This window comes from Geotrypetes seraphini, chromosome 8 (assembly GCF_902459505.1).
Source record: "Geotrypetes seraphini chromosome 8, aGeoSer1.1, whole genome shotgun sequence".
In the NCBI taxonomy this organism is placed as follows: domain Eukaryota; kingdom Metazoa; phylum Chordata; class Amphibia; order Gymnophiona; family Dermophiidae; genus Geotrypetes; species Geotrypetes seraphini.
The window spans coordinates 193,274,375-193,300,374 of NC_047091.1; the positions used below are offsets into that span (position 1 = coordinate 193,274,375).

Here is a 26,000-nt window from a genome sequence, read left to right on the forward strand (position 1 = left end):
AGCAGAGCTATATGTTAGGATCACCCAAAGCCCAGAGCCAATGCCGTCCATAACATCTACCCAACTTCATCAGCACAAGTCCTTACCGGTCTCCCATCCAGCCAGGATTGCAAAGAGAGCATTTGCCATCAATGTGGTTGCAGATGTGGCCATCCTTACAGGGGGGGCACACTTTGTCACAGCCCTCACCGTAAAACCCCGGAGAGCAGACCTGGTCACACTTGGTTCCATTCCATCCGGGTTCACAGGCAATGCATCGGCCTTCAGCCACAGTGCAGGGCTGCTGTTCTTTGCACTGTCCACACCTGGAGCAAAACCAAGGAGACAGCAACAAGACTAGGTCACCAGGTCATGGTAGATGGCAAAATAGATGAAGCCTCAAAGAAATGCAAACTAACATTTCTATTTGGTTTCTTAATTTAACTCCACTTAATAAACTGCTTCATCCCAGAAAGACAACTGCCATGCATCTGAAATACATCTTTACACATTAGATAAGCCATCTTAAACTGCCGTGTATGTCTTTATCTGCTAGAAGGATGCTAGGGTGCATAGGAAAAGTTAACGCCAGTAGGAAAAGGGGGTATTGATGCCTCTGTATAAGACTGATGAGACCTCATTTAGAATATTGTGTACAATTTTGGAGGCCGCACCTTCAAAAAGATATAAAAAGGATGGAGTCAGTCCAGAGATAGGCTACTAAAATGATACGTGGTCTGTGTCATAAGGCATATAGGGACAGACTTAAAGATCTCATTGTGTATACTTTGGAGGAAAGGCAGGAGAGGGGAGATATGATAGAGACGTTTAAATACCTACATAATGTAAATGTGCATGAGTCGAGTCTCTTTCATTTGAAAGGAAACTCTGCAATGAGAGGTCATAGGATGACGTGAAGAGGTGATAAGCTCCGGAGTAATCTAAGGAACAGTCTCTCAGAAGAGGTGGCGGAGACAGAGACTGTGTCTGAATTCATAGGGGCCTGGGATAGGCACGAGGGATCTCTGGGAGAGAGAAAGATAATGATTACTGCGGATGGGCCATTTGGCCTTTATCTGCCATCATGTTTCTATTTTTTTTTATTTTATTTTTATAAGATTTACAATAATTATCCAAGAATCAACTCTTGTACAGAAATAATGGAAATAGTCATTAACAATTTTAACCAGGAAAACACTGAGTTACATACAGAGTAATGACTATCCTTCTAAAGTCCACAAGAACAGGATCCAAGAGTAAAATAAAGCCGATCATTCTCTATCAGAAAAAATATAGGCAAACAAGGCTGAGTAAAATATTGGAAGAAGGACCTAATTACCAACTAAGATCTTATTATTACTCCCCTCTAGATGTTTAGAAGATATGAAAGTTGTCAATCGTGCAGGTTCAAAAAGCACATATTTAACAGAAGCAAAATTAACTAAACATTTACATGGATACTTAAGGAAAAAGGTCCCACCAATTGAAGTGACTCCTGGTCTTAGGAGTAAAAATTGCTTTCTACGTTTCTGGGTTTCACGAGAATCATCAGGAAATATTTGTATACGAAAACCCAGAAAGTCTTTTTGTCTATTTTTAAAAAATAACTTCAAAATCCACATCTTATCCGACATTAAAGCTACTGATACCAATAAAGTAAAAGAAGGTTGAGCTATGTCATGATCAGATTTCTCCAAAATGTCAGTAACATTTCATTTCTCTTCCGCTTGTTCTGGCTATTGGAGTTTAGTCGGTAGGTAGAAAACTTGTATACATGGCGGAACTGATTCTTCTGCTATCCCCAATATTTCCAAGAAGTATCTCTTCAGCATTTCCCTAGGTCAGGGGTAGGCAATTCCGGTCCTCGAGAGCCGGAGCCAGGATAAGTTTTCAGGATATCCACAATGAATATGTAAGAGATGGATTTGCATGCACTGCCTCCTTGAGATGCAAATCTATCTCGTGCATATTTATTGTGGATATCATGAAAACCTGACCTGGCTCCGGCTCTTGAGGACCGGAATTGCCTATCCCTGCCTTAGGTGATAAAAGTATATAGCTTTGGGAAATTTATAAAACGGGAGTTGTTCTCTAATGTCTCAGATTTTCTTCTCAGATATAAATTATCTTTGATTAATGTATCTTGAACACGATAGATATCTATCAGATCTTTATCCAGTTTATCAGTTTGGGATTTAACAGAAGCCATTTCTTGTTTCAATTCTCAGATTTCCCTCCTTTTCTTCATGTACTTAAGCTCCATTGCCTATATTTGAGGAATTAAGAATTTTCCTCGGTTTACCATTAAATCCCAAAGGGAATCAAGTGTCACTTCAGGTGGCTTTTGTATGGTAAAGGATTGTAAATGAGTAGCAAATATTTGCTCACCAGCAGATCCCACAGCTTGCCAATCTCCTGCTTGAGGTTGCTCAGCTGCCTCCGATGATAGTTGCTCAGGTTTCTTCAGACTCTCCTTTGGAAGGGGGGAGACTGAATCCACGCTCACCATACTAGAACTTTCAGCCTCCTGGAACAGAGACGCGGCCGACCCTGAGGTGAGCTGGAACTCTGAGGCTGTGGAGGCGGAGCTCTAAGGTCGGGGCTCAAAGTTGTATCCGGCCCAGGGAGATCCATACCAGCTCTGCTTGCTACCGGCAGCTCCTGTGGGTGAGGCTCCGACATCAACGGGTTGCTCTGAAGGCGTCTCAGATACTTGTCAATAGTAGCGAATGAGGGAGCACCAGATCTTCGCAAGGTCCAGCAGCACTCTTGCCTCTTCTCTTCGGCATTATAGGTAATCTGCTCTATGCAAAACGCTAGAGTGCCAAAGGAAATACTTTTTAATTGTAGGAGTTCCGGGACATCTTCCCAGCTTCAGTCAGCCACGGCCATCTTGGATCCCTGCCATTATGTTTCTATGTTCTTTAATATAACAGTTACTATGAGCAGGGCCAGATTTTCCTATAGGCTAACTAGGCTTCAGCCTAGGGCCCAAAGATCCGTGTCACATTTTTTATAAAGGTTAGTACCAATAACAACATGTTTCATTTAACATATTGATATATATCACAGTAATGATGTATATTATTATCTCTCATGTAATTTACAAACTTAAAAATGGGAGGTGAAAGGGCCTCATAAGTGGAATAGCCTAGGGCCTCTTTTCATCTAAATCCGGCCATGACTATGAGCAAATAAATTGCGATTGTAGCATGGTTAAATACTGTGTGCAATTCTGGTCACTGCATAGCAGAATTAGACAAGGTACAGAGAAGGGCAACAGAAACGATAAAGGGGATGGGACAACTTCCCTATGAGGAAAGGTAAAATGGCTAGAGCTCTTCAGCTTGGAGAAGGGATGGCTCAGGGGTGATATGATAGAGGTCTATAAAATACTGAGTGGAGTGGAAAGGGGAGATGTGAATCGCTTGTTTACCCTTTCCAAAAATACTAGGACTAGGGGGCATGTGATTAAGCTACTAAGTAGTAGATTTAAAACAAAATGGAAAAAATATTTCTTCACTCAACATGTTATTTAACTCTGGAATTCATTGCTAGTGAATGTGGTAAAAGCAGTTAGCTTAGCAGGGTTTTAAAAGGGTTTGGATAATTTCTTTTTAAAAAAGCTCATAAGCCATAATTAAGACAGGCTTTGGAAATCCACTACTTATTCCTAGGATAAGCAGCATAAAATCTGTTTTACTACTTGGGATCTAGTTGGGACCTGAGTCAGCTACTGTTGGAAACAGGATACTGGACTTGATGGACCTTTGGTCTGTGCCAGTATGGCAACTTTTATGTTCTTAAGATATCTGCAATATTTTACTGCAGGTTAGCAGACAATAGATTCAGTTTGAATGTTCCTGGCTAAAGCTTTATAAAGACACCAGGCACCACGTGGGCCCCTTTAAAATGCCAGACCTTTACAAAAATGTTTCCCACCCTTTAAAATAACCCCTTTCCTAATGCCGCTTAAGAACATAAGAGTTGCCATAATAGGACAGACGGAAGGTCCATCAAGCCCAGTATCCTCTTTCAACATATCATCAACAATAACACCTAGATCCTTTTCCTGGGTCATGACTCCTCATGTGGAACCTTCCATTATGTAGCTATAGGAGTCACTGCCAGGAAAAGGATCCAGGTGTTATTGTTGATGATACTTTGAAACCCTCAGTTCAATGTGTGGTGGATGCTAAGAAAGCAAATAGAATTTTAGGAATTATTACATTACATTAGTGATTTCTATTCTGCCAATACCTTGCAGTTCAAGGCGGATTACAAAAGAAGTTATCTGGCCATTTTCCAGAGAAATTGAAGAGAAGAGCGAGTTGTTTCAGAGAATTGGGAAGAGTCTTGCAGTGTTAGTTTGTCTTCAAGGATTTCTTGAATAGCATGGCTTTTATTTCTTTTCTGAACGATTTTTAGTCTGGGGGTCGTTATCAGTAAATTGGAGAGTTGGTGGTCCAGTTTTGCTGCTTGTGTGGCTAGAATGCCATCGTACTGTTTTTTTTTTCATTTGACGTCTCTGACTGGGGGATACGTGAACAGTTTGTGGATTCTCCTATGTCTGGTTAAGAACATAAGAACATAAGCAGTGCCTCCGCCGGGTCAGACCATAGGTCCATCCTGCCCGGCAGTCCGCTCCCGCGGCGGCCCTAACAGGTCACGACCTGTCTGAATCACCAGAAGGGGCTCCCTTGCCATCTTGGTTTCTCATTGAAGTCCTATCTTCCCATCGAAGTCCTAACCCTCCGGTCTTGCACATGCACGACCTGGTTGGGTTTCTATACTTATTACCTGGTTAGCTTTCTATACTTGTGTTACATCCCAGCTCCTCCCTCAGTATCCCACGATCCCTTTATCCCTCAGGAATCCGTCCAATCCCTGTTTGAATCCCTGTACCGTACTCTGCCTGATCACTTCCTCCGGTAGCGCATTCCAAGTGTCCACGACCCTTTGGGTGAAAAAAAACTTCCTTGCATTTGTTTTGAACCTATCTCCCTTCAGTTTCTCCGAATGCCCCCTCGTACTTGTTGTCCCCTTCAGTCTGAAGAATCTGTCCCTATCCACCCTCTCTATGCCCCTCATGATCTTGAAGGTCTCTATCATATCTCCCCTGAGCCTCCTTTTTTCCAGAGAGAAGAGCCCCAGCCTATCCAACCTCTCGGTGTATGGGCAGTGTTCCAGCCCTTTTACCAGTTTCGTTGCTCTCCTTTGGACTCTCTCAAGTACCGCCATGTCCTTCTTGAGGTGCGGCGACCAATACTGAACGCAGTATTCCAGATGTGGACGCACCATCGCTCGGTACAATGGCATGATGACTTCCCGCGTCCTGGTTGTTATGCCCCTCTTTATGATGCCCAGCATCCTGTTGGCTTTTTTCGAGGCTGCTGCGCACTGTGCAGATGGCTTCAGTGATGCATCCACCAGCACACCCAAGTCTCTCTCAAGTCTGCTGTCTCCCAACAATGCCCCCCCCAATTTGTAGTTGAACAACGGGTTCTTTTTCCCTATATGCATGACCTTGCATTTTTCCACGTTAAAGCGCATTTGCCATTTGTTTGCCCAGTCTTCCAGCTTGTCCAGGTCCCTTTGCAGGTCCTCACACTCCTCCCTGGACCTAACTCTGCCGCACAGTTTGGTATCGTCTGCAAATTTTATAACCTCGCACTTTGCCTCCTTTTCCAGGTCATTGATAAATATGTTGAAGAGTAACGGCCCCAGCACCGATCCCTATGGCACACCGCTTGTGACTCCCCGCCAGTCAGAATATTGGCCCTTCACTCCGACCCTCTGCAGTCTACCCGACAACCAGTGCTTGATCCATCTGTGCACATCCCCTCCCACCCCGTGGTTCCACAGCTTCCTAAGCAGCCTTTCATGTGGCACCTTGTCGAAAGCCTTTTGAAAATCGAGGTAAATGATGTCTATGGGTTCCCCATTGTCCACCCGACTGCTTATTCCCTCAAAGAAGTACAGAAGGTTCGTTAGGCACGACCTTCCCTTACAGAATCCGTGCTGGCTTGTTCTCAGTAGGCCATTCCTCTCGATGTGCTCGCAAATGCCGTCCTTGATCATAGCTTCCACCATCTTCCCTATAATTGAAGTCAGGCTCACCGGCCTGTAGTTCCCGGGGTCACCCCTCGATCCCTTCTTGAAGATAGGTGTGACATTCGCCAATTTCCAGTCCTCTGGTACCTCACCAGTTTTCAAGGATAGGTTGCAAACATGCTGGATTGTGCCTGCTATTTCTTGTCTTAGTTCCTTCAGAACCCTTGGGTGGATCTCGTCCGGGCCCGGTGATTTACCGCATTTTAACCTGTCTATCTGTTTGAGGACACTTACCTCTATGTGCTCCAATTTTTCGGCCTGTTCCCCACTCATGAGCTCCTCTGAGTCCGGTATATTAGATGTGTCTTCGCTCGTGAAAACCGACGAGAAGAATGTGTTCAACCTCTCAGCTACCTCTTTATCCTCCTTAATCACTCCCTTCCTATCCCCATCATCCAACGGCCCCACCTCCTCTCTCGCTGGTCGCTTCCCCTTTACGTAACTGAAGAATGCCTTGAAGTTTTTCGCCTCCCTGGCCAGCCCCTCTTCGTATTCCCCTTTCACTTTTCTAACCTCTCGGTGGCATTCCTTTTGGCATTTCCTGTGCGCCTGGTGATTTTCCTCCGTTGGGTCCTTTTTCCATCTCTGGAAGGATACTTTTTTGTCATTTATTGCCCTCTTTACTTCAGTTGACATCCAAACCGGGTCCTTTGATCGCTTGTTCTTGCAGCCTTTCCTGAAACTGGGGACGTACATTCTTTGTGCTTCCTGCAGGGTGTCCCTGAATAGGGTCCAGGCGCTTCCCACAGTCTCCATCCTAAAGATGCTTCTGAGCTTCCTCCCCACCATTTCCCTCATAGCAACATAGTTCCCTTTCTTGAAGTTCAGCGCAGTTGTTGCGGTCCTCCTTACTATGGGTGTCCCCCTTTCTAATGTGAATCTGATTGCGTTGTGATCACTGTTGCCTAGTGGTTCTCCCACTTCTACCCCTCTTGCAGGCCCCCCTAATCCGTTTAGGATGAGGTCAAGAGTAGCACCCCCTCGCGTCGGTTCTTTGACTAGTTGCTCCATGAAGCAGTCCCTCACAGCTTCTACAAATCCTGTTTCCCTAGTGCAGTTGGAGTGACCCATACTCCAGTCTATTCCCGGGTAGTTGAAGTCCCCCATCACTGTTACACTTCCAGTCCTGCATTCCTGTCTCAGTTCCGCTTCCAAGTTGTGTCCGACTCCTTCTGGCGTACCAGGTGGGCGATAGTACAGCCCCAGTTTTATGCCTGCACCCTTGTTTCCCGGCAATTTGACCCATAGCGATTCCAGCCCCTCTGCCTTCGTTGCCATATCCATCCCGACCAAGTGGATAGAGTCCTTTATATATAGTGCTATGCCTCCCCCTTCTTGTGGGTCCTGGTTGAGATAGTTTGGATTAGGTGGTTGTTTAGGTAGGCTGGGCTGTCTCCGTTTATGGCTTTAAATAGTGGCAGTAGAATTTGAATTGCACTCTTGCTTGTATTGGGAGCCAGTGTGAGTCGAGGTATGCCGCCGTGATGTGTTCTTGCTTCCTCAGTGAATAGATAAGTCTTAGCACTGTGTTTTGAACTATTTGTAGTTGTTTTATCATGGTTGAGGGACAGGGGAGATAGAGTATGTTGTAGTAGTCTAGAAGATCAAGGACTAGGGACTGGGCCAAAAGCTGGAATTGTGTTCTGTCAAAGAATTTTCGAACTTGCCTCAAGTTTCTCATGACCGCGAATGATTTTTGTATTGTTTTGTTGATTTGTGGTTGCATAGTGCATCAGTCTATCGTCATTCCTAGACGTTTTAGAGTGGGTTGTGATTGAGTTTATTACTAGATTTGTTATGGTTGGGGTTTTATTATTTTCTAGGAGAATGAATTTTGTCTTGTCTAGGTTCAGTTTCAGTTTGTGATTTTTCATCCATGTTGTTACTGCTTCAAGTGTCCTGTGTAGATATAGGAGGTTAAGCCTAAGTTGTCCAGGCAGGTGCCGAGGGATGCAATGTAGAGATTGAAGAGAGTTGGGGGTATGCTGCAGGGGTTGGACCATGGTTCTGAATTTTCTTTGTTCAACTTTACTCTGTAAGTTCTGGATTGTAGGAATCCTTGAAACCATGTGTGTACCTTGTCTGTGATTCCTATTGTTTCTAGTATTTGTAGTAGAATGTTGTGATCCACCAGGTCAAATGCTGCATTGGGAACCAGTAGTGTAATCAGCATTTTTCTACCTGTGCTGAGGTGTTGTCTAGCAGTGTCTGTGCTGTAGTTGGTTCTGAAACCAGATTGTGTAGGGTGAAGTATGTTGTGGTCTTCTAGGTAGTTTGTGGGGAGTTTGGCTACCAGGCCTTCCATTAGTTTGACATAAAGTGGTATTGAGGCTATGGGTCTGTAGTTGGATGGTTGATCCTTTGCTCCTTTAGGGTCTTTTAGGATCAGGGTGATGATGATTTCACTGAGGTCTTGTGGGAAAAGGCCATCTGAGAGCATGGTTTGTATCCATTGTAGGAGGAGAGCGTGGAATTTGGTACTGGAAGATTTTAATAGGTATGGAGGATAGTGGTTGAGGTCGCAGGCTGCGTGGCTGTATTTTTTGTAGAGTTTGTTAAGATTGGACCATTGTATAATGGGGAAATGGGACCAAGTTATGTCTGCCGCAGCTGATTCTTTTTCTGTGGGGGGCATTGTGATCTCTTCTAGGTGGGTTGGGGTTCCGGTGAGGGTAGTCCTGGCAGTTGTGATTTTGTTTTTAAAGTATTCAGCTAGAATGGTGGCTGAGGGTGGAGGGGTGTCATTATTGGCCAGGTAGGGTTTGGTGTCTGTGAGTTCTTTTAGTATTTGGAATAATTTTTTTGTGTCTTGGATTTCTTTGTCTATTAGGTTGGTGTAGTGTGTCTTTCTTTTTTCTTTTAGTTTTAGCTTGTATTGTTGGTTTAGTTTTCTCCCTGCTGTTTTTGTGGTTTCTTGGTTATTCTTTCTCCATTTTCTTTCTCGTTGTCTGCATTGTCTTTTGAGTAGGAGTAGTTCGTTATCGAACCATTTGTCTGAGTGTCTACTAATTCTGGTTTTTGTTTGTATTGGGGCTAGCTCGTCTAGGGTAGCTGTGCTTAGCCTGCACCATTGTGAGATGAGGTCTTTGGGGTTGCATTCTTGGATTGTTGCGTCTGTTTTAGTCCAGAATTCAGAGGGGGGTCGATGTAGTTACGTGGAAAGGAATGGAAAACAAAGATGAAAATCTTATAATATCCTTGTATCGCTCTATGGTACAGCCACACCTCAAATACTGTGTGCAATTCTGGTTACTGCATCTCAAACAAACAAACAAAAAAAGATAAGTTATACAAGTATAGAGAAAATATGCATCCATGAAATCCCTTTCTGCAAAGGGCACCCCCAGTAGCTACTGAGGTTTCCCAGGGAGAGCAAATTGATTCCATGTCTCTCCAGTTCCAGCGATACCTAGGATCAAAATACCAGCTAAGGTCTCCTAGTGCTAGTTTCGCACTACCATCATTAGGGACTGCTGAACATTTCGGACTACAGTTACTTAGGCTCCTATCTGTTATTTATGCAACCCAGCTTAACTGGACAGCACTCTTGGCCCTGCCTCAGCTTGCATCGGAGATCTCAGTTTATACCAAGCTTCAACAAGAAAATAAGCCAATTGTATGTTTCACTCCCAAAGTTAACTGTATACAAGGATGTGAAGATCAACTCTGTATTTCTATATTTTCTGTTTGTAGTCTTTGGCTTTATTTTGCATGCATTTATAATCTAATCTAATAGGATTTCTTAATCACACTTCTCCAGAATAGGTTCAAGGTGATTTACAAGATAAGAGTCTGATGCAACATCATGGGGAAATTTACGGGACAACACATTGACGGAGAAGATAGAACTGTCCTAAGAGGGAGAAACATTGTGGAAGAGGGTTACACTGTAGCGAGAGGAAGCGGCCCATGTCATAACACAGGGAGAAGCAGTGGTGGCACTCGTCCCCCCGTCCACTCCTTCTCTGCCCCTTCCCTTTCCCCAAACCTCTTTAATATATGTGGCGCAAGCAGCATCCCCATAAACCCTCATGCCAGCGTTGGTTCTTCCTCTGATGTCACTTCCTAGACGTAGGGCCAGGAAGTGACGTCAAAGGAAGAGCTGACACTGGCGTTGCTGCTCATGCCATGAACAAAGAGGTACAAGGGAAGGGATGTGTGCATGGGCAGTAGTGGGGGGGAGGGGGGGGAGATGGCGCCCGGAGCAGATCACCCCTCCCCCACTACGCCACTGGGGAAAAGTTACATCAAATGGAAATAGGAAAGGAAGAACTCCAATAGGGAGAAAAAGTACTGTTGATGGAGGCTACAGTGTTGGCAGTTCCAATGTCCTGTGGAGAACGGTTGCAGAGTCACCGAGTTCAAGGAATTGAAGGAGTGCTAAGTCCTTGTGAGTGTTGGAAGGGTATTCCCGGTGGAAGACAAAGAATAAAATCTATTTGTAACTATAACTCCAAGATCTTTAGATCCAGAAACTCACTACATAGCAGCACGGATGCGACCTGGCTCCATTTCTTCTACTTAAGCTGATCCAGTTCTGACTTTTCCTTGTTGCGTACAGGGAGAGCGAGTTTTCATATGGATTTCAATAGGGAGGCCAGGCGGTAAAACCAGGACTGGATCAATCTCTTTTGAAAATGGGAGCTATGAGAGACGTCCCTGCCTGGGCACAGGAGAACGACACATTCTAAGACAGAGGAACCCAAGCAAATTGATTGTGAAGAGTAAGATCACGGGTGGCTCGGCATTTGGTGTGTGCAGCATGGCTTTGCGGCATGATTTGAGGTAAAGGACTATTTTTGATGGACATGAATAATTTTTATGTTTGCAATTTTGTGCGTTTCAGAAAATACATCGAGAATTGATTTTTTAATGATTAATTTGATATGAGCTCATGTTGGAGCTTTTTCTCATATAAGGATTTTTTGGAAGAAAAAATAATGGCGAGGGGCTGAGTTTGGGTGAAATTTTCTTTTTAAAAAAAATTTTCAATTTACATTTATGGTGAATTTTTTGGGGACCATATGAGTCTAATTAGGAAATGATTTGCATTGTGTCACCTCTTTTGGTTCTTTTTGGATATCCCAGAGCGAGTGGAAAACATGAAGAAGGATCTGCAAAAGTTGGAAGAATGGTTAGTTTGGCAATTAAAATTCAATGCAAAGAAGTGCAAACTAATGTATTTGGGGAGTAGAAATCCGAGGGAAATATATGAGCCGGCAGGCAAGAGGCTGATATGCACAAATGGGGAGATGGGCCTTGGGTTGATAGTGTCTGAAGGCGACAAAGGCAGTGGCTGTAGTCAGGAGGATGCTAGCCTGTATAGAGAAGCATAACCAGAAGGAGGTGTTGATGCCCCTGGACAGGTCATTGGTGAGGCCCCACTTGGAGTATTGTGTTCAGTTTTGGAGGCCGTACCTGGCCAAGGATATAAACAAAGTGATCCAGAGGAAAACAACAAAAATGGTAGAGGGTTTGCACCAAAAGAAGTATGAGAAGAGACTAGAAGACCTCAACTTGTATACGCTGGCGGAGACTGTCCTATAATTGGCTCACATAAGAACATAAGAGTTGCCATATTGCAGGGGTGTCCAATGTCGGTCCTCGAGGGCCGCAATCCAGTCGGGTTTTCAGGATTTCCCCAATGAATATGTATGAGATCTATTAGCATACAATGAAAGCAGTGCATGCAAATAGACCTCATGTATATTCATTGGGGAAATCCTGAAAATCCGACTGGACTGCGGCCCTCGAGGACCGACATTGGACACCCCTGCCATATTGGGACAGACCGAAGGTCCATCAAGCCCAGTCTCCTCTTTCCAACAGTGGCCTACCCAGGTTTCAGGAACCTAGCTAGATCCCAACAGAACTCTATTATCCTCTTCTGTGAGGGGTAAGAGTTTTTTTGCTCTGAAGAGTGAGGTCAAGGCATCTATCAGACCTGAATTTTAAAGGTTTAGACCAGTGGTTCCCAAACCTGTCCTGGGGGACCCCCAGCCAGTCAGGTTTTCAAGATATCCCTAATGAATATGCATGAGAGAGATTTGCATATAATGGAAGTGTGCAAATCTCTCTCATGCATATTCATTAGGGATATCTTGAAAACCTGACTGGCTGGGGGTCCCCCAGGACAGGTTTGGGAACCACTGGTTTAGACAAAGTCCTGGAGGAAAACATCACAACCATTAGACTTGGAAAAGCCACTGCTTATCCCTGGATCTTGCTTCCAAATGACGGAGAAAGGGTGCTAGGCTTGAGGACCCTTGGTACAACTCAGCATGGCATGACTTTTGTTCTTTAATAAATTAATTATTTTTTTTTTTGGGGGGGGGGGGGGGGTAATCAGTTGACTCGCAAACATCTCTTTGAAAAGAAGCTACTTTTGCTCTTGGTCTCTTTCTTTCAAGCTCTCAGTTTATCATCAGAAATGTATCAATAAAAGCAATACCAGTTTTTTTACCATGAGAACACAAAGATGATTTTTTTAAAATACACCATACTATCTGAATCTGAATTTTATAAGTAAACCTACGAAACTCCCAGAAACAGGAAAAGACCAGCACTTACCGTTTCCTGCATCCTTGCCCATACAGTCCTGCGGGACACGGCTCCCGGCATAGTTTGCCCCGATAGCCTGGCTCGCAGGTGCACGTCCCATCGAGCGGGTTGCATTTGCCTCGGAAGCACTGGCAGTAATTCTCACAGCGTGGCCCCCAGTGGCGCTCCTTGCACTGGCAGCGGCCAGTGAACTGGTCACAGGGAGAATTATTGCAGGTACACTGAGTATTGCAGCTACGGCCCCACCAGCCAGCCTGGCACAGGCAGCGGCCAGTCAGCTGGTTGCACTGAGAGGTGGAGCTGCAGTAACAGGCGTTGGAGCACTGAGGTCCCCACCAGTTGGGCTCACATGCGCACTTCCCAGAGTCCTTGTTGCACTTGCCATGCTTGCACAGGCACGCATTCTCGCACTTGGGGCCCCAGCGGTTCGGGTTGCACGTGCACTGCCCCATGACATCATCGCACTGGCCGTGGGGGTAACAGGTGCACATTTCCTTGCAGTCTGGACCCCAGAACTGGCGCGGGCATTCTAGCGAGAAAGAGAATCAAAGGAGAAGGTAGGTCTCAGAGGGAATCTACTGATGCATGTACCAAAGAGCAAACATGTTTTGAAGCTAACTTCGGCACATCTGGTACATCTGATGGCATGCCTACAACGTGCCTGCAATCATTTTCAGAATCTGGAAAATTTTGATGTCTTCAGTGCATGCAATGATGTGGCGAGGGGCGGTGGTGCCCCTCCCATGCCCTCTTCTCCTTCCTGACTCTCCCCCACCCGTGCACACAACCCCCTTCCTGACCCCTAGGCTGCGAGCAACACCACGAACATGTTGCCCGCGTCATGTCAGCTATCCCTCTGATGTCACTTTCTAAGTCAGAGAGAGGGGAGGGAAGGGGGTAAAACGCGGACCTGACGGACCTCATGGATCTAAACCCGTACGGCCTTAAAAATCTGAGGTCCGTGTCGGTCTGTGTCCGTGGCGCTTGTAGTTTCTGTCGCTTACAGACCTTGATGAGATTTTTGCACTGACGGATCCATCTCAGCATAGGGAGGGAAAAGTGTTAGGATCCGTCAGCGCTAAAAATCTCTTCGAGGTCTGTCAGAGCCAGAGACTAGTGCTGGAGCGGCAGAGCAGAAGCCAAGAGAGTGGGGACATAGGTTTTGGACGTGCATTATGGAAAAGAAGTCTTCAAACTCCAGCACTAGTCTCTGGCTCTGACAGACCTCAAAGAGATTTTTAGCGCTGACGGATCCTAACACTTTTCCCTCCCTATGCTGAGATGGATCCGTCAGTGCAAAAATCTCATCAAGGTCTGTCAGCGACAGAAACTACAAGCGCCACAGACACGGACCGACACGGACCTCAGATTTTTAAGGCCGTACGGGTTTAGATCCACAAGGTCCGTGAGGTCCGCGTTTTACCCCTTCCCAAGAGGGGACGCTGACGCGGGCAGCAAGTTCACACAGGGAAATTTAAAGAGGCATGAGGGAAGGGGCGCACGCGGAGAGGAGGACCCCGCCTGGGGCGAACACTGAAAGCACTGCTCCATCTTTCAGTGAAGTAGAAGTCAGGGTTGGTCCAACCATCAGACAAGACTAAGCAGTCGCCTCAGCTGTAACGGTCAAAACAAAACCATAGACTTGCTAGCTACAGAAACTCCCAAAACTATCAATATCTAAGAAGATAAGAATAGCCCCACTGGGTCAGACCAGTGTTTCCCTGGACCTTATTAAATCTTTGCTACTGAAAGCAGCTTCTCCAGCCTGCTGCTCGTGCTGGCTTTCCTTCTGATGTCATTTCCTGGCCCCGCAGCCTGGAAGGGATTTCAGAGGGAGCCAGGCCAGCACAAGCAGCAGCCTAGTGTAGTTGTTCACGCTGGCAAAGATATTAAAAAGTTACGGAGGGCAGGGAAGGGAGGGCGGGAGCATGGCTTATGGGGTGGCAGCCCCCCCCCCCCCCCATTTCTATGCCATCATGTTTCTAAATGTACCTACAGCACTGCAAGCCCTCCACTGGGTTCAAAAATTGCCCAAATCCTTTCATTCCACCTGACCTTCTGTAGAACCTCTGCCCTGACCTGCAAATAGGAAGGAAGTGGGGAGAAATGCTCTTGTGCAGCATCTTCTCATTACCCTGCATTCAGAAATGGGTTAAAGGTTGGCTTTTGAATCAAGCGTCCTGGCACAAACATTCCGGAATCTCAGTAAGCAAGATTCCGGAACCCCAAATAGTACCAACATTCCATGTTCCTAATCCCGGTGCAAGTTGTTTGATTGCGGCTTCTAATTCCTACCAAACGTTTAGGAAAAATGTTAAAACTTATCTTTTTGATAAATTTAGCTGATGTTCTCACAGATTTTAATGCTATCGCTGTGTTGTCTAGCTTTTCATGATTGTAAACCGCATAGAACTAAGAGGTACTGCGGTATAAAAATAAAATTCTTCTTCTTCTTCCATGTCAATAGCATAAGAACATAAGAGAAGCCATACTGAGTCAGACCAACGGTCTATCTAGTGGCCAATCAAGGTCACAAGAACGTGGCAGAAACCCAAATAGTAGCAAAATCCCAGAATCTCAAAGAGTAGCAAGATTCCATGTTACCAACCCTAGTGCAAGCGCTGGCTTTACCTGCAGGAAGGGTGGGAAATTGCACTTATTTGCATGCATATGATCCACCCTTAATATTTAAAAGCAGATTAGGGACCTGAAAGTTAATTGAGGGGTACCTAGGGATGCCAAATACTGTTGCACTAGTCCTGGTGGATATCATTCTCTATTTGGTCAAATTGATTTGAGGCTTTTATGGATGGGGACAGGGACAAATATTTTCCCCATGACATTCTCTATAATTTGTACTTGCATGTCATAAGGAATTGCACTGGAGCAAAAGCAGCACAACCGTGCTGCACTATTTCATGAAGGATGCTGCTGCCACTCTTATAGAATACTTTTGGACCCTGCCTCCGGAACGGAAATCCATACGTCTTTATTACAGACTTACAGCTTCCCTCTTTGATGAATATTGCCCCTCCCGGCTGTCACTAAAGGTAGATATTATGAAGGGGTAAAGGAAATGAAAGGACTTGGCCCATGGTGGACAAATGGAATCAGGATTTTGGAGTCTCTTCTTTGGATGCCTTTAAACTTAGTTGTGGAAAGTGTGAAGTTTCAAGAGTTACATTATAAGTTCCTCATGCATCTGTATATTGATCCCTCTCTAGGGCAAAGAAAATGGGATTCCCCAAATGTGGGATGCTGTGTTTGGGATTTATGACTTTTGGAAGATCAAACGGGACCATTTGAGACATATGCACAATTGAACTTGGGCCCTGACCCTGTTCAGAAGTCTGTTGGATCTTATGGATTCATGTTTTAACGCTTTCTTTGTAAAACATGTTTGATGCCATGAGATGCATCGTCCTAGAATGGATTCATAATAGTCTACCAACATGACTTCTTTGGTGTAACCAGATGGTGAATTGCTGAGAATGGAGCAGATGGTCAGTGCAGTGGCCTGAGCAACTGGGTTCAACGCCCACTACACCTCCTTGGGTCATTGCCCCAGCTACCAAATAAGTTCCTGCTTTGATTGTAGCCAGAGAAAGGCAGCAGAGCAAAGCCTACCCTCATGGTTCCCATGCTGAGACAGAGATCCCATAATTTCACAAATTGTTTGGGGTTTTATTTTTCTTTTTGTTTTATTAAACACCCTGGAGCTCTAAGGGACTTTAAGACACTAAGGGACGGATTCTAGAAACGGTGCCATCATCATTGTCCACCTAAAAAACAGCCACCGATTACGTAACAGTGCCATTTCTGGAATCGTGGCTTCAGGAAAGGTAGGCGCTGGAAATGGATGCCAAGGTTTTAAAGGCCTACATGACCAGCGGCTACCTTTCACATGAATTGCAGCTATGGAGGTGTTTTATGACGCCTGATGCTACTTCTGGCATTAGCCATGCCTACAGTGTAGAGAGTTGCATGGGGACAGAAATCCCACCCGTCCCCAACAAAATCCCACCTGTCCCCACCCGTCCCCATGAGGAATCCCCTCTGTCCCCACCCATCCCTATAAACTTCAGAAATAGTTATTTCATTTAATTATGCTACTGAATTAAAGGCTCTGGTAGAAACCCATTTACAAATAAGCAAAAAGACTTTATTAATTTGGAAATATTAATACTTTGTAAATGGGTTTCTACCAGAGCCTCTAATGTAAATATAAAATATAAATACTCAGCTGATGAGAACCCCCAAGCTGTCAGTTGAGGACTTCCTTTGCAGTTGGCCGGGGGTCCCTTTTGCCAAGCTTGGCAGGCAGCAGTAGCGTCCCTGAGTCACAGATGCTGGCACCTCAGTGGCTCATGGATGTTGCCAGCGACTGCTGTGCTTGGTGGAGGGGAGTTCTGGCCGTCTCTAGAGGAAGTCCTCTGCTCGTGGTGCTTGGGGATCCCCACCAGTCACAGCAAGGGTCAGCAAGTACTTCAACACTGTAGAAATAAAACCAGAAATGCATTTCCTTTTCTTTTGAACACAATACAAAGACATCTGCTATATATATTTCCCAAAGCTAACATATTTTAGTCAATAAATTCCGTTTTATACCTTTGTTGTCTGGAGACTTATTTTTCCATAAAGTTGGTCCCAGTTTCTTTTTTCCGCTTTCCCATCTTCTGTAAATTCTTCTGTTGCTGTCCATTTATCAACTTTTGTGCCTGCCCACCAGCCCCATGCCCAACATTTCTCCTTCTATCACCCCTCTCCAGCACCATGCTGGAGAGGGGTGATAGAAGCTCCCTCCAACATTTCCGTAAACCTCTGAAAACTTGGCTATTCTCAAAAATGTAACACTTCCTCCCTCTCCGGTATTTTACACCCATCTAAACCTTCTTTACACTTAATTCTTTAACCCTCCATTGGAGTTCCTTTCCATCCCAACTCCTGTAAACCGTGCTGAGCTCTACAATTGCGGAGATGGTACGGTATACAAACCTAAGGTTTAGTTTAGTTTACAATGCCACATCTCTCCCTCCATTCTCTTCACCACTATGTCCAACATTCCTCCCTCTTGCATCCATTTCAATCTGTCCCACTGTTCCCTTTCCACCACAATATTTCTCCCTCTCATCTGTACCTCACTCCCTCCCTATGACCAAAAATTTTCCTTTCTTCCATTCCTGTGTACACAACCATCTCTTTCTCTCCCTTCCTCTCTCCCAAGTACATGCCTTCTGTGTCCAAAAACGCATTCCCTCCCCCACCTCAACATCTCTTTCCCTCCCTTCCTCTCTCCCAAGTTCATGCCTTTTGTGTCCAAAAACGCATTCTCTCCCCCACCTCAACATCTCTTTCCCTCCCTTCCTCTCTCCCAAGTCCATGCCTTTTGTGTCCAAAAACGCATTCCCTCCCCCACCTCAACATCTCTTTCCCAAGTTCATGCCTTGTGTCCAAAAATGCACTCCCTCCCCTACCTCAGCATCTCTGTCCTAAGTTCATTCCTTGTTTCCAAAAACGCTCTCCCTCCCCCACCTCAGCATCTCTTTCCCTCCCTTCCTCCATCCTCTTTCCCAAGTTCATGCCTTGTATCCAAAATGTACTCCCTCCCCCACCTCTTTCTCTCCCTTCCTCCATCCTCTCTCCCAAGTTCATGCCTTGTGCCAAAAATGCACTCCCTCCCCCCTTTTGTGTTCTGCCTCCCAGCCCTCATCTGTAAGCAAAATGGAGCTCGAGCCACGAGGCTCGTCTTCTTTTCCCTAGCTGCTCTGCCGCAGCACACAGCCGACCGGAAGTCTTCCCGATGTCAGCGCTGACATCGGAGGGAGGGAGGGCAGGTAGGGAAAAGAAGATGAGCCTCACGGCTCGAGTGCATCGAACCCCGCAGGATCCCCGTGACCCTAGGGGCGTCCCCAAGGGATCCCTGTGACCTGAAGGGGGAACCCGCAGGATCCTCATGGGTCCCGCGGGATTCCCGTTGTCCCCATTCCCGTGCAGCTCTCTACTACAGTGGTGTTAGGCGTCATGAAGCACCTCTGAGGCAGCAATGAAGGCGCCATTTTTCTAGGTGCCTACATTTCTGGTTTTAAAACAATTTTAATCACTTTCAAATGGCTTTTTCCACTTACGTTAGGCACTGTTTAAAGTCAATGGGGCTCTTAATCGAAACAAAAATACATCTTAAAACCCACCCAAGTTGGCACTTAGATGATCTAAAAGACAGGTTGTCCAAATGCCGATAATCATAATGAGTTTTTAGATGTATCCAGAGACTTTTTAGGCCTCTGAATCCTGCTGTGCACCCAGAGCAGAAAGGGGAGTTTTTGGAGGAGTGGTTAGGGTGGGATGTAGGCAGGATGTGGGATGACCTAGACTTAGTCGTCCTGCAGGAATAATCGAAGGTTTGATGAGACTGCTTAGACGGAACCTATACGTTGTGACTTAGGCAATCTAAAAACAGGTATAAGTGCCCAAAAGGTATCCAAAGTGAACACAGAACCACTACAGGGACAAAGTAAAGACCTCCATACACCCCCCCCCCCCATGTTCACTGACCCCCTCACAGCACCACAAAAATCAGAATAAAAACGTACATACTTGCCTCCAGAACATCAGCACCTAGCATAGGAAAGCCTAGTAGAGCTGCACAGAGGTGGCTTAAGTTGTCTGGGGGTGGGCTAGTGAACCATGGAGAGGAGGACCCAGGCCCCTAAGCCACCTAACTATTTCATTCATGGTGGAAAATGTGATCCCACCAACCCCCTCTCCCTCAAAATCCCACTCTTCTGCTATATAGGTGCCACCTGAAGCCATGAGCTGTTGGGGTTGTAGACAGGTGGGTATAGTGGGGTATTTTGGTGGGAGAGGCTCACCATAACCTATAAGGGAGTTGTGGTGAGATGTTTATGTGAAGTTCATAGCAGTGCCCTGTAAGGTGCCCCACTGCTCTGTTGCCATGTCTGGGTAGCCAGTCCATCACAATGCTGGTCCCACCCAAGTCCACAAGGTCTTGTTCTGGACATTTCAGACTTGGACAAATATTTGGATGAGAATGTGGTATAAAGATAGACATACTGGCGATTTGGATGATCAAACGCTTGGATGTACAGAGAGACAATTTTTGAGGAATGGGCATTGACACAGCAGATGAGATTCAATGTGGATAAGTGTAAAGTGATGCATGTCGGTAACAAAAATCTCAGGCATGAATACAGGATGTCTGGGGCAGTACTTGGAGAGACCTCCCAGGAAAGGGACCTGGGAGTTCTGATCGACAAGTCGATGAAGCCGTCTGCACAATGTGTGGCGGCGGCAAAAAGGGCAAACAGAATGCTAGGAATAATAAAGAAGGGGATCACGAACAGATCGGAGAAGGTTATCATACCGCTGTACTGGGCCATGGTGCGCCCTCACATGGAGTACTGCGTACAGCACTGGTCGCCGTACATGAAGAAGGACATGGTACTACTCGAGAGGGTCCAGAGAAGAGCAACCAAGATTGTTAAGGGGTTGAAGGAGCTGCCGTACAATGAAAGATTTGAGAAACTGGGCCCCTTTTCCCTCGAACAGAGGAGATTGAGAGGGAACATGATCGAAACATTCAAGGTTCTGAAGGGGATAGACTTAGTAGATAAGGACAGGTTGTTCACCCTCTCCAAGGTAGGGAGAACGAGAGGGCACTCTCTAAAGTTGGAAGGGGATAGATTCCAGATGAATGTAAGGAAGTTTTCTTCACCCAGAGAGTGGTGGAAAATTGGAATGCTCTTCCAGAGTCTGTCGTAGGGGAGAGCACCCTCCAGGGATTCAAGACAGGGTTGGACAGGTTCTTGCTGAACAAGAAGTGCGCTGGTAGGGCTAGTCTCAGTTAGGGTACTGGTCTTTGACCTGGGGGCTGCCGCGTGAACGGACTGCTGGGCACGATAGACCACTGGTCTGACCTAGCAGCGGCAATTCTTATGTTATGTTCTTATAGATATACTTTTCGAGCATGGACCTTTTGAGGCTGCCGACTTTGGGTGACTAGTGTCCTATGTTCAAATTAGGCTCAGATGTGGAGGCTGCGGCCAAGATGGGTCGGGGTACGGTGCTTAACGGGGAGGGGGGTATTGCATCTACTGTAATGCATGATGAGAATTTTATAAACGATCTGGACATTGGTACGACGAGTGAGGTGATTAAACGACTCACACTGGCTCCCAATAGAAGCAAGAGTACACTTCAAATTCTATTGCCTACTATTCAAAGCTATTAACGGAGACAGCCCAGCCTACTGGAACAGCCGACTAATTCAAGTCACCTCAACCAGACACAGAAGAACCCACTCACTATTCACACACCTGCCAACCAAAAATGTCAAACGAAGAAAACTATATAACTACCTAATGGCCACCAGAGCAGCAAAACTAGACAGACAAATCACCAATCTGCTGTCTTCGACCACAGACTACAAAACCTTCAAAAAAGAACCAAAAACTCTACTCTTCAAAAAATAACACAACCAGTTCCTTCCCAAGCTCCACCTACCACACTGTCTACTCCTATCAAATCTAAAATGTTCTAATTACCCAACATGTATTACCTTAATTTCTCGACAATTCTTATGTATTCCACCAATATATCTTGTAACTTCATGACAATTCTTACGTAATCCGCCTTGAACCGCAAGGTAATGGTGGAATAGAAATCACTAATGTAATGTAATGTAGTGTAAATTTGCGGATGATACGAAGTTATTCAGAGTAGTGAAGACGCAGGGGGACTGCAAAGATCTGCAATGTGATATAATCAGACTCGAGGAATGGGCATCAACATGGCAGATGAGGTTCAACGTGGATAAGTGCAAAGTGATGCATGTAGGTGACAAAAATCTCATGCATGAATACAGGATGTCCGGGGCGGTACTTGGAGAGACCTCCCAGGAACAAGACTTGGGAGTTCTGATTGACAAGTCGATGAAGCCGTCTGCGTAATGTGCGGCGGCAGCAAAAAGGGTGAACAGAATGCTAGGAATGATAAAGAAGGGGATCACGAACAGATCAGAGAGGGTTATAATGCCGCTGTACCGGGCCATGGCGCACCCTCACCTGGAGTACTGCGTCCAGCACTGGTCACCATACATGAAGGAACACACGGTACTACTCGAAAGGGTCCAGAGAAGAGCGACTAAGATAGTTAAGGGGTTGGAGGAGTTGCCGTACAGCGAAAGATTAGAGAAACTGGGCCTCTTCTCCCTTGAACAGAGGAGATTGAGAGGGGACATGATCAAAACATTCAAGATACTTAAGGGAATAGAGTTAGTAGATAAAGGCAGGTTGTTCACCCTCTCCAAGGTAGGGAAAATGAGAGGGCACTGTCTAAAATTGAAAGGGGATAGATTCCGTACAAATGGAAGGAAGTTCTTTTTCACCCAGAGAGTGGTAAAAAACTGGAACACTCTTCTGGAGTCTGTTATAGGGGAGAACACCCTCCAGGGATTCAAGACAAAGTTAGACAAGTTCCTACTGAACCAGAACGTACGCAGGGAGGGCTAGGCTCAGTTAGGGCGCTGGTCTTTGACCAGAGGGCCGTCGCGTGAGCGGACTTCTGGGCATGATGGACCACGGGTCTGACCCAGCAGTGACAATTCTTATGTTCTTATGTCCAGATTAGGAAAAGGAAAATGCATTCTCTCTTTAATTAGCTCAGGGGTGCGCAGTTATTTTTCAGCTGATCCCTATTCTGAGCAGAGGGACAGGCGCAACCCTTCCATGACCAACTTAAACATCTCTGTTTCTTGCTTTCCTTTGATTTGATTTGCTCTGCTCTTCCACTGCCAGTGCCTGTCCCATCACCTCTCCTTACCCAGCTCGCCTCTCTTGCAGGCTAGGCCCACTCATCCCTCCACTCTTCTCTCTTCCCTGCCCCAGACTTTCAGTTATCTGAAGACTGATGATATCAGAAGGGGAAAGAGCAACCGAACATTACAAAAGGCTCTTGGATCTCAGTTCTTCTGACTGTGCTAGATTTTGATGCAATATACTAATTTGGTTTTTATATTTTATGTAAGCCACTTTGACTTTGATAAAGCGGGATATCAAACTTTTCATAAACTTAGAAGAACAAGAACGAAATCTATTCGAGTACTCACTGGTATCACAGTTGGCACCAAAGTATCCGTGACGGCAGCGGCACTCACTGGGTCTCACACATACCTCATTCGCTTTGCACGTGAAGTTCCCATCACAGATGGCTGCACAGTGATTTGGGGGACAAAAGAAGCAGAATTATTAGTGTATTAGAAGCATGTCCAAACTCTGCTCCAATCCAAGTCTATATAGTCTGATTACATTATAAATGATTTATTTCAATTCATTATTCATCTTAAAGAATTTTGCTGTTCACGGTAACTGTAATAGCAAGACAGATTGCAGAAATAATTTTAAAATGAAACATTCAAACACTATAAAACATCAAACACTATAAAAGTATCTTTCATTAGACCATAAGCAGAACAGCTCCCTAATTATTTTTTTTTTTTAATTCTTTATTGAATTTTCACATAATTCACAAGATATCCTTGCACAAGAAAAAACAGATGAAACAACCCTATAATGTATCAAGTCCAAAGGTAATAAAATAAACTTTTTTAGAACACTATAAATGAGTAGGAAGGATCCGAAAAAATAGTGGAGAGAAACTAATATCAATAAAAAATCATAAGATAAAAGGAAAAGGCTTAAAAGAGATTCCCGTTACATAGTATGTGTTCCAGATATTAAACTCTAACAGTACCCAACTTCATGTCAAGAAATGCTCGCAAGTGTTCAGGCACAAAGTAAACATATTTGACTCCAAGGTACTTTACTAAACGTTTACATGGGTGGGCTAAGAGAAAAGTTGCCCCAAGTGTCAGAGTTTCAGATCTCATCATCAGGAAAAGTTTTCGCCTCTCTTGTGTTTGCCTCGTGACATCTGGGTAGACCCAGACTCTTTTCCCCAGAAATAGAGATTGAGAATTCCGAAAATATATTCGTAGGAAAGAATTTGTGTCTTGCTCAAAAATAAAGGAAATTAGTAGCTCGCTCTGTGGTCTCTGAAACAGAAGTTTCAAGTATTTCAGTGAGATTCAGTAAATCCGTAGCTCCAGCTCCTTGATCAGGGGCAGCCCCTATTTCCTTCTTTGGGAGGATATAGTATATACCATTAATTGGTGGGATTAAGTCTGAGGAATAAAATGGGGGGGAGATTGCTGGAAGACACCGGACTTGAGAGAGACTTGGGTGTGCTAGTGGATCCATCCATGAAACCATCCGCACAGTGTGCAGCAGCCTCGAAGAAAGCCAACAGGATGTTGGGCATCATCAAGAGGGGCATATCAACCAGGACGCGGGAAGTCATCATGCCACTGTATCGAGCGATGGTGCGCCCACATCTGGAATACTGCGTTCAATATTGGTCGCCGCACCTCAAGAAGGACATGGCAGTACTTGAGAGAGTCCAAAGGAGGGCAACAAAACTGGTAAGAGGGCTGGAAAACTGCCCATATGCTGAGAGGCTGGATAAACTGGGGCTCTTCTCTCTGGAAAAGAGGAGGCTCAGGGGGGATATGATAGAGACCTTCAAAATACTTAGGGGCATAGAGAGGGTGGACAGGGACAGGTTCTTCAGACTAAAAGGGACGACAGGTACGAGGGGGCACTCAGAGAAACTGAAGGGAGATAGGTTCAAATCAAATACAAGGAAGTTTTTCTTCACCCAAAGGGTCGTGGACAAATGGAATGCGCTCCCGGAGGAAGTGATCCGGCAGAGTACAGTACAGGGATTCAAACAGGGATTGGACAGATTCCTGAGGGAAAAGGGGATTGTGGGGTACTGAGGGAGGTGCTGGGGTGTTGCATAAGTATAGACAGCTCACCAGGTCGTGCAGGTGCAAGGCCGGAGGGTTAGGACATTGATGGGAAGATAGGACTTCGATGAGAAACCTAGGGGGCAAGGGGGCCCCTTCTGGTGATTAAGGCAGGTCATGACCTGTTGGGCCGCCGCGGGGGCGGACTGCTGGGCGGGATGGACCTCTGGTCTGACCCGGCAGAGGCACTGCTTATGTTCTTATGAATACTTCAAGCTCCCTAATTATTTACTTATTTAATTCATTTTCTAGCTCATAGAAACATAGAAAGATGACGGCAGATAAGGGCTACAGCCCATCAAGTCTGCCCACACTATTTACCCACCCTCTTAAGTCTACTGACCCCCTAAAGTATAATTGTATAATTGTAATTGTACTGTCACTCTACTGACCTGCTCATTCAAGTCCATACCCTAGTGACCCTATCCCTTGGCATGACCCTCGTAGGGATCCCACGTAGGTATCCCATTTGTTCTTGAAGTCTGGGATGCTGCGTGCCTCGACCACCTGCACTGGAAGCTTGTTCCAACGCTCAATCACTCTCTCCGTGAAGAAGTACTTCCTGGCGTCTCCACGAAACTTCCCTCCCCTGAGTTTGAGCGGATGTCCTCTTGTGGTCGAGGGTCCCTTGAGAAGAAAGACATCATCTTCCATCTCGACCCGTCCTGTGATGTATTTAAATGTCTCAATCATGTCTCCCCTTTCCCTACGCTCTTCGAGAGTGTAGAGCTGCAATTTGCTCAGTCTTTCTTCGTACGGGAGACCCTGTAGCCCCGAGACCATCCTGGTGGCCATCCGCTGAACCGATTCAATTCTGAGCACATCCTTACGGTAGTGTGGCCTCCAGAATTGCACACAGTATTCCAGATGAGGTCTCACCATGGCTCTGTACAATGGCATTATGACTTCAGGTTTCCTGTTGACGAAGCTTCTCTTGATACAACCTATCATCTGCCGTGCTTTAGATGAAGCCTTCTCCACTTGAGTGGCTGCTTTCATGTCAGCACTGATGATTACTCCTAAGTCTCGTTCTGCCGTAGTCCTGGTTAAAGGTTCTCCATTCAGGGTGTAAGTTCTGCAAGGATTTCCGTTACCGAGATGCATGACCTTACATTTCTTGGCGTTGAAGCCCAGCTGCCAGATCGAGGACCAATTTTCTAAAGTACGCAGGTCTTGCTCCATAGCATCCTGTAGATTATAGCCGTTTACTATATTGCATAATTTGGCGTCATCAGCGAATAAGGTTACCTTGCCTTGAAGCCCTTGAGTCAGATCCCCAATGAATATGTTGAAGAGGAGTGGGCCCAGGACTGAACCCTGTGGCACTCCGCTAGTCACCTCTGACATTTTAGAGAGGGTACCGTTAACCACCACCCTCTGAAGTCTGCCACTAAGCCAATCTTTAACCCATGCAGTTAGAGTCTCTCCTAATCCCATCGATTTCATCTTGTTCAGCAGCCTGCGG

The 26,000-nt window shown here is 45.6% G+C and overlaps 1 protein-coding gene across 1 annotated transcript in view; it reads right to left on the reverse strand.

Annotated features, from left to right (window-relative positions):
• SCARF2 (scavenger receptor class F member 2) overlaps positions 1 to 26,000 on the reverse strand; it is a 188,018-nt gene that overhangs the window by 100,549 nt on the left and 61,469 nt on the right. The window contains exons 3-5 of the mRNA XM_033953915.1: positions 22,778 to 22,879; positions 12,664 to 13,183; positions 87 to 305 (exon numbers count right to left, since the gene is read on the reverse strand). Coding sequence (XP_033809806.1) covers positions 87 to 305; positions 12,664 to 13,183; positions 22,778 to 22,879 — 841 coding nt within the window. The remainder of the gene's footprint in view (positions 1 to 86; positions 306 to 12,663; positions 13,184 to 22,777; positions 22,880 to 26,000) is intronic.